We start from the raw sequence: 11,990 nt of genomic DNA, 5'->3' as shown, positions 1-11,990 counted from the left end.
TATCAGATAAATAATCACTAAATATAAACAGCCACGATATATATTTTTTATTTTTCAAAAAATAAATTAAAATATAACAAAATAATATATTTACTTTGTTTCGTTTCGTTTTTATAAACATGTGAGACGATGATGTTTATTTTAATTAATTAATTTGACTAGACGTGTTGCTTTAAAAATCATACAATAAATTAAGATTTGAAAGAGAATCATAGTTTATAAAATGATAATTAGAATAAAATATATTCGTAAAAAAGAGAATTTAAATATAATATAAATGGATAATGGTACTTTTCCAGTCGTTTTTTTACTGAATACATAAAGTAAATATTATATCTTGTTAAGCATAATATAATACATATTTTTTGAAACATAACGCACTGAAAGCCTAACCCATAAATCAAACATTCAACCAAAATATAACCGTTAAAAACACAAAATGTGTGTGGGATTTTTTTAGTGGGTAGGTGTAAAGTTAGTTGAAAAAAAAAAAAAAAAAAAAGTAAAAATGCTTTTATCTTTATGTTCTTTAACTAAGTTTTTCTGGAAAAAGGAGCACTAAGGAGTGAGTATGGTGTGGTAGGTCCAAAACAATAAATGAGCATTAAAAAAAAAAACATATTATATATAATCACAGTTCTCACCGTTCTCGTAAATTTATGAGTTAAATATCCAAATAAATAGTGAATAATATTTATCTGGGTGATAGATATTATCGACTTTGGTCCATTACGTGTCGTTGTCAGCATTCTTTTATCCAACTGATGTGAGATCTAACAACTCTGAACCTCCTCACCTCTATAAATCGCTTGACCGATATTTTAATTTTCGACAATTAAACCTCAGTAAAAGATGAATAATAAAAACAGAACAAACACCCAAAGACGAAGAAAAGAAGTAAAACCCCCCTTATTTGTCTCTCTATAAATCTCCCACAGCCTTCTTCCTTTTCTCATTATATTGCATTCAAGATCAAAAGATTCCTTTTCTCTTCTCTTTCTTGTTCTTTCTCTATAAAAAAAAAAAAAATGGCCAATGAAGAAGGAAACAGTAACGATCCTTCAACAAACAACCTCAGAATCATCGTAGAAAGGAACCCTTCTCAAGCCAAGCTTTCTCTGCTCAACATCCAGAGCTGGCCAAAGTAAGTATATCGTAATCTATCGGTTTAAGCTTTCGCGTAAGTTCGAGCCTTTAGCCTTTGGGTTTGAGCTAGGGTGGGTGATGGTTGAGTAATTTTTGTGTAGGTGGGGCTGCTCGGCGGGGAAATACCAGCTGAAGTTCGAGGCAGAAGAGACGTGCTACTTGGTGAAGGGAAAGGTGAAGGCTTATGCCAAAGGATCGGCTGAGACTGAATATACAGAATTTGGGGCCGGTGATTTGGTCACCATTCCTAAAGGCCTTAGCTGCACTTGGGATGTTTCTGTTGCTGTTGATAAGTTCTACAAGTTTGAATCTCCATCTTCGTCTTAATTTGCTATTACTTCCTCATGTAAATATATTCTTTTTATTTTTGCCCTTATTTCGTCGTGTGGTTGTCCTCCTCTCGAGAATGGAGGAGAAACGAGTTAGACAATTAACTAGTAAAATTGTTACTCAATTGACATATTGATAATATATATATATATATATTTTTTTTTTTAATGTATTATTGAATTAAAAAAATATTAATTATATGGTTTAAAGTAATATGATAAAAAGTGGAAGGGAAAGTCCCATTCAAACCAATCTTCTTCCATATTTAAAAGGGGCTTTTAATGTTCCTTTGACTGGTCAACGTTGTTTTATTGTGATTGGTATTTTCCTTTAAGACTTATCCTTTTCGTTATTTTTTTAATGAAACAAATATATCAATTTCTCGTAATTAAATATTGGAATAAAGCTATATTTATGATGGATAAAAGAAGTATGTGGTCCCCGTTTCTAACAGGTTTCCTTACCAATGCGATAACTTCGAATTATAGATTTTCCTTTTTTTTTTTTTTTTTTTTTTTTTTAAATAAATATATATATTTTTAACTCTTTAAATGGTAAAATAGTAATTTTATCATAGTTTTTCAAAAATAATTATGATGATTAAAATAATGTTTTTTTTTTTAAATAACGATGAGGGCACAATGTCTGCTAATTATTGAATTCAAAAAATAATATATGTTATTTTGAATAATATACCCAACGATAGATTTAAGCGGTAACGGGTATATTCAAAAATAACATTTTTATTATATACTTTTAATATAAAACTGTCAAATCAAATTGTGTATGTTTTTTTCGTGTAATTGGACATTTTCGTTGGTTCCTTCCACTTACCAGTTTGAAGATGATAGTAGTTGTTATATAAATACGGCTCTCGTCAATGGTATGATATTTGTCCACTTTGAGCGTAAGTTTTTATGGTTTTGCTTTGAACTTTTCAAAATGTCTCAAACCAATAGAGTTAGTATTTATGGATTATAAACTCATGATCATTCTCTAAATTAGTCGACGTTAAACTTTTATCATCCAACCGTAGTTATTATTAAATCGTTTGTATTGAGATTTATATTATAAAATATTGTAATTAATAATTTTATTTATTTTAGCTGTTATTCAACGTAATCAATTGTATGGATAGTATATAATTGACGTGGGTGTCTTGTCATAAAAACCCTTTTTTGAAATGACTTATGTTGTTACAAATGATTTAATCCAAATCGTTTATACGGAGACATATGCGTAAAAATATTATATACAATTAGTTTGTATAAAATTGTATCGTAAACACGCAATATTAGTAGCTGATTACGAAAATAGTACATGGAACTTCAAATTTGAATATAAAGACCATTCGGTTCGGTTCTCAATACTTTAAGATCGTAACAATCGGTTCGCTTTCCGGTTTAAACAAGACGGAGAAAACCGAACCAAAATTTCAAAATTGGAAAAGGAAAGAAAAAAAATCAGCCCAACCTCCATAGTAGCCCAAAACTCGGCCCACTTTATGAAATAAAATAATAATAAAAATAAAAATAAAACAAAGGGGAAACCTAACTGCCATTCTTTTCACCTTCCTCTCGCTCTCCCGCCGGCACCAACTTCTTCGCGCCGGCTCCTTCTACCTTCGAGCAGCTCACTGCCGCTTCCCTCTCAACAGGTTGCACTGATTTTCTACTCTCTTGTTACTGGTATTTTCCCAATCTCCATTCACGTATTTCTACGCTCTTGAACAACTCAAATTAGGACAGGTATGGGAAGGAGGAATTATTTTGATTCACAGAGGAACCTCAGGCATTCTTTATATTTGTAGATTTTAGCTGGTTTCTATGTGATTTTAGATTAAATCTATGGTAGCCAATAAGAAGATGGGCCTGTTGTAGAGATTGAGCTTCCTTCCCTCCGACTATGATTGACCAATCAGTATGGTACTTCTAATTACTGGAAACAAGAGCAGTGTATATTGTCTGTGATGAGTTCAGAAGTTTAAAACAGTAAAATAAAAAGGTTTAGGACTTCCTCGTAGCCACTTTTACATATAGTCTTGACAGTGATTACTAGGTCCATCATCCAGCACCCAAAATCTCAATTACCTAACGGGAGAAAGAATAGAAGAAGAAGAGAACGTTAAACTCTGCCTCATCTGTACACTCCCTCTTATTAAAAAAGATAGTCAAAATTAGTTAATTATTAGCAGCAGACACACCCTTCTTATGGGTTCTAAGGGTACGACTTAATTTGCCCTATTTATGCCGCCTGGATTATAAGTTTACTTAAATTCGTGAGATGGAAGCTAGCAGGGCAGTCTTATCGATTCATTGGCTCCTGAGAAGAATTTCACTTTAGTTTACGCTTTCGATGTTTTTAAGTTATTTGAGCTGTTAGAGTTGAGAACCTTATTGGCATCTAGAATTTATTAGCATGCTATGCATACAATTTTTACAGTGCCATGGGAGGGAGTCGAGCTCAAGTCAATAAACCCCATAAATCACGCTTCTCGTCCAAGGCAACGCGACAACAACACAAAACCTCTTTTAAAGGTGCATATATTCTTTCCTTCTGGTTCGTGGAAACCTGTTTTCGTGTTTCTTTTCTAGTTAATATTTGGTTTATGTAGCCATTGGTTTCTAATTTGAGTTTTGGGCCATCAGATAGAAGCAAAGTTACAAAGAATAATGTAGCTAAGGGAGCTAGGGCTGCTCGTCTTCAGCGTAATAAGATGGTACTTGATGTCCAATCTTTTTCTACTTATTCTTACTTTTCCTTGGGCATATTAAGCTTGTCTCATTGTTGGTGGTGCTTCTTTATTTTAATTACCGAGTTTGCTTGTTGCAGATTCGAGAGCAGAAAAGGGCAGCTGTTTTACAGGACAAAAGAGCATCGAGTGGATCAAAAAATCCTCCTAGAGTTATAGTGAGTAGTTAGAATATCGATAGCATTTTACATTTAGCTTTCTTTCTTATTTAAATCATTTTCTGTTTTCAGACATTTTTCTTATTCTATTTGTTAATAGTACTGATCACAATGACCACAGGTTCTGTTTGGTCTCTCCGCCTCAGTAGACCTGAATCCACTTGCTGAGGATCTTTTGTCTCTGTTAGCTCCTGGATCTTCGTCATCTACAGTTGCTTCTTCAGAGTACAAGCTACGGGCAACAGTAAGTTCTATCTACGTGATTCTTCATGGTTTTAGTAATATTTTCTAAGTAAATTATTTTTAACAATGTTGTTGGGTCATTGCGAGCAAAGGTAAGTTATTTTTTCACATTACTATCCTTTTCCATTTATTGAATTGTCCTGAGCCCCTAATAATCTTTTTCTGTACCAATCCTTATGCTTGCTTTCATTGGGTCAAATTTTTATGCTTCAGGTACTGAAAGCACCCTATGGTGATTTGCAATCGTGTATGGAGATGGCTAAGGTTCTAACTTCTCCTGAAATTGTATCTTTTGTTATTTCTTCACTCATCAAGTTTTAAGTTTTGATCTTTAGTTTATTAATTGGCCATGTACCCATTAATTTGTAGGTAGCCGACCTAATTGCTTTTGTGACCTCTGCGAGCTACTATATTGAAGGAAGCACATCTCTCTACATTGACTCATTTGGAAGCGAATGCCTTTCCCTATTAAGATCTCTGGGTTTACCGAGTACTGCAGTGTTTATTCGAGTATGTTCCTTTTTTGAGACTTCTAATCTAAAAGGGGTAGAATTCTTTGCTCGTACAGTTAAAGCTTTTTTTTTTCTTTTCTGGCAGGACCTACCCACTGATATAAAGAAAAGAAACGATTATAAAAAAATGTGTATTTCTAGCCTTACTTCTGAATTTCCGGAGGATTGTAAGTTTTATCCTGCAGATACTAAAGATGAGTTACACAAGGTAAATAAGTTTCAGTTGTTCGTGTAGGTTACTCATTTACACACCTTTTTATGCTTATTTAGTTATTTTAATGATTTGAATTTGTATTTGCAGTTTATGTGGCTTTTTAAGGAGCAAAGACTCACTGTTCCTCATTGGAGAAATCAAAGGCCTTATTTGATGTCTCAAAAGGTCTTTAAATATGTGTATTTTAATACATTCATAGCTTTGATCACTGTTTTCCTTTTTACTCTATGAGGAACATCTGCTTGTTATTTATTATTTTGCTAATTCTCTGGCACTACTGTAGGTTGATATGGTAGCTGATAATTGTACTTCAGGAAAATGTACCCTTCTTCTCACTGGTTATCTACGTGCTAGGAGTCTTTCTGTGAATCAGCTGGTAGAGTCCTCTGCTTTGCCATTTTTCTTGCTTCAGGTAGGTTGATTTGTTGTTCATATGTGCCTTTCTTTTTATCAGGTTCATGTTGCTGGAGCAGGAGATTTCCAGCTTTGCAGAATTGAAGTTCTCAAGGATCCAGTTCCATTGAATCCAAGAATGGAACAAGATGCTATGGATACTCACGATGTGGAGGTAATTATATATTTTCTACTGAAAAGCTATTCTTATAGATTAGTTTCTTCATTAACTGTTCAGTTTGAGAAATGTATTAATAGGGGGATGGAATTTCCTTCTCTCATAGGTATTACGGTGCATATTTTACTTGCATTGTGCTTCAAGTGAAGTTTTTAAATAATATTTTATGTTTGCATATAACGCTTGCTCCTTGTGTATGCATTCACTTTCTTACGGATTTTAAATTTCACCTTTCTTGACATGTAGGTTGTTCAACTGTTGGAGCCATCAGAGCAAGAGCCATTGGTTGTCGAGAACGATCCTGATCCTCTGTCTGGTGAACAGGTGTTCTTTTTTAATAAGAAATATACTTTTCTATAAAAACCGAGTCAAGACATTGGTCTTTTTTCATGCATGGTTTACTATTCTTAATTTCCTTGCTATTTCTTCTTTCATGGTGGCTGGTGGGAGTTAAATACATGATTTAAAAATATTCATGTAAAAGCTAAAAAGAAGTTAACTTGAGATATGGAAGTCAACTAGATGAGAATTATACTTTTTATTCTTGTTATTTTTTTCCTCGTACTTTTAAAATTGTTTGTCTTGTTATATGCTTCCGAACTAATCTAAGAGCCTTAAGGTGTTTCTACATTCTTTAATCTTGTTGTACAAATGCTATTTCTAGGACATAATCTCAGGCCACTTGGTTAGTTATATTTATAGTTGATGTTTGAGACTGTTAATTTGTTTTTCTCTTAGACTTGGCCAACTGAGGCAGACAGAGCTGAGGCCGATAGAAATCAGAAAGAAAAGCATTTGAGGAAAAGAGTACTTGCTCATGGCACTTCTGAGTATCAGGTTTGCATATTAATCTGCTAATGCTTCCCCCACGATTTACATGTTCATAGTTTTATACTACTTCTCAGCATCTCATATTTTTTCCTTCACTTCTACCAAAATACACAGGAAGCTTGGGAAATAGGTGACACAGATGATGAGGATTCTGATGTTGACAATGAATCTGATGGTATGATGTTAGACAGTGGTTATACAAATGAAGTGGATGACCTTAATAATCCATGCCTCAGTGATGATGATCAAGCTTCTTTTGAGTTAATAAATTCTGATCACGAGACAGATATGGATTCTGTGATGATGGTGAGAATCTCATTGTTTTTTCTTATCTGTGATTTACCATTGCTTATTTCACCAGACTATGACTATTGCTTCAAAGCTAGAGAACTAGCATCCTGGGGTGCAACTAGAAATAGACAACCTTCTAGTTATTATAAGCTTTTTGTAGTATGCTGAAAAAATGGAATATTATAAAGGGATTTTAAATCTTAAAAGAACTGCGGAAAGTTTCAAAAAGTCTGCACTGCTAGGAATCATCATATTGATTGAATTCCAAACTATCTTCAGTCCATTTTAAACCAATTGCAGTAAAGAATAAACTTGTATTCCAAACCATCTTCAATCTCTATGCCTATCATTGATGTGTTGGTTTCTTTCCAGGCAAATTAACCTAACAAAGTGTTGAAGCTTGCACAGTTCTAACGATTATTTTCACCTTTTACATAACACTCCAGTCACATCATAGGATAACTCCTAGTATTATTCGAGTAAATGTTGAATTAAGAGAGAAGCTTAGCAAATATAGAGTGAACTCACAGTAATAAACAGAACGATAAACCAAATCTTGTGCATTACAAATTAAAATAGAGAAAAAACTAAATCATGAAAAGAGATTAAGAGGGCATTCTCTTTTACAACTTTCATAACTTGAACTTTCTTATGCATTGAGAGTAAGGTTACTTTTTGCCTCTCTCTACCGTTTCTTGTTGATGCTGCCTAGTCACTCAAATTTCATTCCAATGCAGGATGGTGAAAACTTGACCAACGAACAAAAATTGGATGAGATTCAAAAGATTAAAAATGCTCACACTGATGATGAAGGTTAGTTTGTTTTATTTTATTTTATTTCTTATGGATATTGAAGAGTTATCGAAACATTGATGACAGTTTGAATGTAGTGTTTCCGTACAATTACGAGATTATCAGTTTCTTGCATGTAAAACAACTGAGCATGAAAGTTTGTGGCAGATGCTTGGTGGTTTTCAATGTTATATATGGATGTTCAATAATCTTTCTTATTTGTCGTTACAGAATTTCCAGATGAAGTGGATACACCTATGGATATTCCTGCCAGAAAGCGCTTTGCAAAGTATCGAGGTCTTAAATCCTTTAGGACATCCTCGTGGGATCCTCATGTATAATTCCTATTATTCAATTATGCTTTCACATACTATTTCTTAACATTACTCTAATTCACCAAAACCTCTCTATCTTTCTAATTCAGGAAAGTTTGCCTCAAGATTATTCTAGAATTTTTGAATTCAGTAACATTTCCAGAACACAAAAGCACGTTCTTGCTAAAGCTCTAGAATTAGAGCAAGGGAATAGAGATGACTGTGTGGCATCAAGCTCCTATTTAAGGCTGCATGTGAAGGAAGTGCCCATTGGTGCTGCTTCAAAATTATGTGAGTTAGCAAAGTCAATGCCAATTACAGCTTGTGGACTTCTGCAGCATGAATCCAAGATGTCTGTCCTCCATTTCAGGTACTTATTGCTGAACTGCCATCTATTCTTCTGTGAATAAATTCTAGCTTCTAACTAATATTGTTTCAGCATCAAGATGCATGATGTCTCTGAAGAGATATCCGATAATGTTGGGACTACTCAGAACTCCAAGAAGCATGATAAGAAATCTCATCCCCTCAAGGGAAAAGAAAAATTGGTGTTCCATGTTGGGTTTCGTCAATTTGTTACAAGGTATTTTTTTTTAACCTTTCGATAAGAGGCATCTGCCTTTTCACTTTTATATTTTTAGATAACCATCTCTCAAATTTCAGGCCAATATTTTCATCTGACAACTTTAATTCGGACAAGCACAAGATGGAGAGATTTCTACATGCTGGAAGATTTTCTATTGCTTCAATTTATGCTCCTATATCGTTTGCTCCACTTCCTTTGATAGTCCTGAGGAATGTCGAAGGAATCTCTTCATTTGCTGCTTCTGGTTCGTTAAAGTGTATTGACCCCAGGCGGATAATTTTGAAGAAGATTATTTTATCCGGGTAATGAAATCTATGTCCTTGTCAACAAAGTAATGATTTTTTTTTACCTCATTTGAAAATATTGTTTTCGTTATTCTCTTTATCAAACAATAGAATTATACTTCCCACAAAGGGAGAGGGAAAGAAGGGGAAATGGTTGTCTACTAGTTTGTCTTAGTATGAAAATTTTATGATCTTATTTTGTTGAATTTAAGCTCTTTAAGCTTACCATCTTGAAATACTCGTTCTTGAGCTTACGGTCAGCGAACAACTCAACATCAGTTCAATAGTCTATTATTTATTATTATTATTATTTTCATCAGTTTATATAGTTTTCGGAATTATTTTTCATGAATTAATCTGATGCAGTGGGAATTTCATAATTGTTAAAACTGAAAGCTGTCTTCCGTTTGTTGTGTGCAGTTATCCTCAAAGAGTATCGAAATTGAAAGCTACAGTGAGATATATGTTTCACAATCCTGATGACGTGAGATGGTTCAAGGTAAGAGAATGCATATAAGTTTGTTAACTGTTACTTTTTGAATGGTATTAATTGAAATTGAACAGATCTTGTATTAGAGAATGCCCTATGCCCTCTTCTCCCGTTCTTAACTAAGACTTCCCTGGCAGGATGAATTAACTAGTGCTCTCTTCAAATTGGGGAACTTTTTTTTGAAAGTATCGCTAATGATTCATTCTAAACTCAATTTTTCACAGGACAATTATATGCTTTTGGTTGAGAAACATAGAATCATAGTATAAAATTGAAATGATAAACGGAGGAATAAAGTAAGGGCTTGAACTCAAAGCTCTTGCATTGAATGGTTGCTATTTTAATAAATAAAAAATCCTTGCATGAAGATTATCACTTGCCATCGAATATATCTTATATTATGGTTTTTCCTCCTAATGTTGAATGATTGATGCAGCCTGTGGATGTGTGGACGAAGTGTGGCAGACGCGGTCGTGTAAAGGAACCTGTTGGTACACACGGTAAGCTTCCCAATACCTGAACTTCAGTACTTACCCTAGACATGGCTAATAATCTTCCTCATAGTCCTATCATTATAACATGTGGCCTGTTGTAATCTTGTGCAACACAGGAGCAATGAAGTGTATTTTCAATGGAGTTTTACAGCAACATGACACAGTTTGCATGAGCTTATACAAGCGTGTTTATCCCAAATGGCCTGAACACCTCTTCCCTCTCCTTGATGTTTGAGATTGCTGTATGAACCAGATTGAAGTTTTGATGTATGTTTTTTTTTTCTTTTTTGAGCTTATTATGTATTTATAGCCCTACAGGAGGAACAATTTTGATTTGTAAGGTGGCAAAGCTAGAGTTCCAGCCCCCTTTTCTTAGATAACATATTTGAAAATTATTGAGGGAAATGGATGCATTTAAAATTCTGATAGAGTAGAGTTGATCTATTCCAACTAAAAAAGTGAAGCAATAAATTTAGAGTGTTGTACAAGATTTAGCAGTTATTGCCTCAAAGGCTATAAGTCTCTTTTCCTTTCATTATTCCATCAATCAATATTTTTCCTAATAAAAAGAAAAAAAAAATTCTCAATTTTTTAGCCATCGGATTAGAAATTTGAATTCGTTTGGAAAGATGATAGAAAATCAAAGGTCATTAGTCCCTCACCAACTTGCTTAATTGGCCACCATTATAAACCCCTTTTATTATGATTACTCAACCTTAATTTTATATACTTGTTTAAATTTAACTTTACTTAAATTATTTTCAAAACCTAAATATTATCGACCTTTTTCATCTATATTTAAAGAGTTTAATATTAAAAAACTAAAAGACGAGAGGGTTGAATCTTTCAATTCCATATAAAAAGAGTAATTTTGTTTCCAAAAATATGTAATAGTGATTGTGGGGCTTTTCTATATTTAGTTGATTACAAAAAAAAAAAAAAAGAATTATACTCAAATGTGATGACTGAAAGAAGAGGGAAGATAAAAGACTTTCATTCCAAATATAATGTATGGTCATAATTCAATTTAGCCTATAAATGTCATATTTGTCTTTAGCTTACCTAAACACTCTTTTCATTAAATTTTTTGTTTTCATTTTTTAGACTTTATTATTTATTTTTTCAATAAAAAAATTATAACAATTAAGTAAAAATCAATTTCAAATAAAAAAATATTATTAAAAATAATTAAAATATATATATATATATATATATATATATATATATATATATATATATATATATATATATATATATATATATATAATAAAGTAAAATAAGGAGAATAAGGTAAGTGAAGGCGTTGATAAAGTAGGAGTCCTGCACGTTATCTTTCCCTCACAGCCATCACGTGAATTAAAATTCTCCTATTTTTTCTTTTATTTATTATTTTTTAAAACAATAAAATAACAATGAGAATAATGCTTAATAATTGATAATTCATATCTCCGTCCTTTTTGGCGGTGATACGGAAACAACCTTTTTCATGTTAGTTTAATTTTAATATTAATATTAATACAAATTATAATTACATTTAATATTTTAAACATCAACTAGGGTTAGGGTTTTAAAACTCAAGTAACTCAAACATATGAATATTGTTATTTAATGTTTATTTTGGGGTAAAAATAAAAAATAAAAAAAGAGGGAAATTATATTTATTTATTTAGTTATAAACAGAAAAGAGTTTTGATTGGATTAGGCATCAAATCCGACCAAAGCTTACCGCTTCAACGTTTTTGATTTTCAGACACACCTGGCCACCACATCTTTCCCGACCTGTCCCTGTCTCGCTTCCCGTAATTCCACCAAAACTCAGGGCTATTTCGGTCATTTCACTCATTTACCAGTTTTATTTTCTCTCTTTAATTAACTCCTTAATTATCCCTTTTCTTTAATTTATTTTTCGTTTTGGTTAAATAAAAAAAAAAAAAAAAAGGAAAAAGAAAAAAAAAAAGACAAGATCCCTGGAGGTGTGGGAA

At 32.7% G+C, this 11,990-nt stretch overlaps 2 protein-coding genes across 3 annotated transcripts; both read left to right on the top strand.

The window, feature by feature from the left end:
* The first annotated feature begins 903 nt into the window (after positions 1-903).
* Positions 904-1,642, top strand: LOC111778119 (uncharacterized). Its single transcript, XM_023657780.2, has 2 exons — positions 904-1,144; positions 1,248-1,642. The coding sequence occupies exons 1-2, from the start codon at positions 1,029-1,031 to the stop codon at positions 1,471-1,473; spliced, it is 342 nt and encodes a 113-aa protein (XP_023513548.2). The 5' UTR covers positions 904-1,028; the 3' UTR covers positions 1,474-1,642.
* A 1,374-nt stretch (positions 1,643-3,016) lies between these two features.
* Positions 3,017-10,436, top strand: LOC111778120 (uncharacterized). 2 transcript variants are annotated; one of them, XM_023657783.2, is made up of 22 exons: positions 3,017-3,164; positions 3,919-4,013; positions 4,125-4,195; positions 4,309-4,386; positions 4,508-4,630; positions 4,843-4,893; positions 4,999-5,139; positions 5,227-5,349; positions 5,443-5,520; positions 5,639-5,731; positions 5,810-5,923; positions 6,173-6,250; positions 6,665-6,763; positions 6,872-7,063; positions 7,786-7,861; positions 8,072-8,175; positions 8,265-8,524; positions 8,594-8,737; positions 8,818-9,042; positions 9,445-9,523; positions 9,951-10,014; positions 10,125-10,436. In XM_023657783.2, exons 2-22 carry the CDS (start codon positions 3,923-3,925, stop codon positions 10,241-10,243), a joined length of 2,403 nt encoding a protein of 800 aa, XP_023513551.2. In that variant the 5' UTR covers positions 3,017-3,164; positions 3,919-3,922; the 3' UTR covers positions 10,244-10,436. The 2 variants fall into 2 exon arrangements, with proteins under 2 accessions (XP_023513551.2, XP_023513549.2); XM_023657781.2 differs by having other exon boundaries at positions 3,042-3,133.
* The last annotated feature ends 1,554 nt before the right edge of the window (positions 10,437-11,990 follow it).

Source organism: Cucurbita pepo, chromosome 17 (assembly GCF_057944985.1).
Source record: "Cucurbita pepo subsp. pepo isolate OVF chromosome 17, ASM5794498v1, whole genome shotgun sequence".
Lineage (NCBI taxonomy): Eukaryota > Viridiplantae > Streptophyta > Magnoliopsida > Cucurbitales > Cucurbitaceae > Cucurbita > Cucurbita pepo.
Note: the sequence above shows the minus strand (reverse complement) of the source record. Positions and strands in the feature narration are given on the sequence as shown.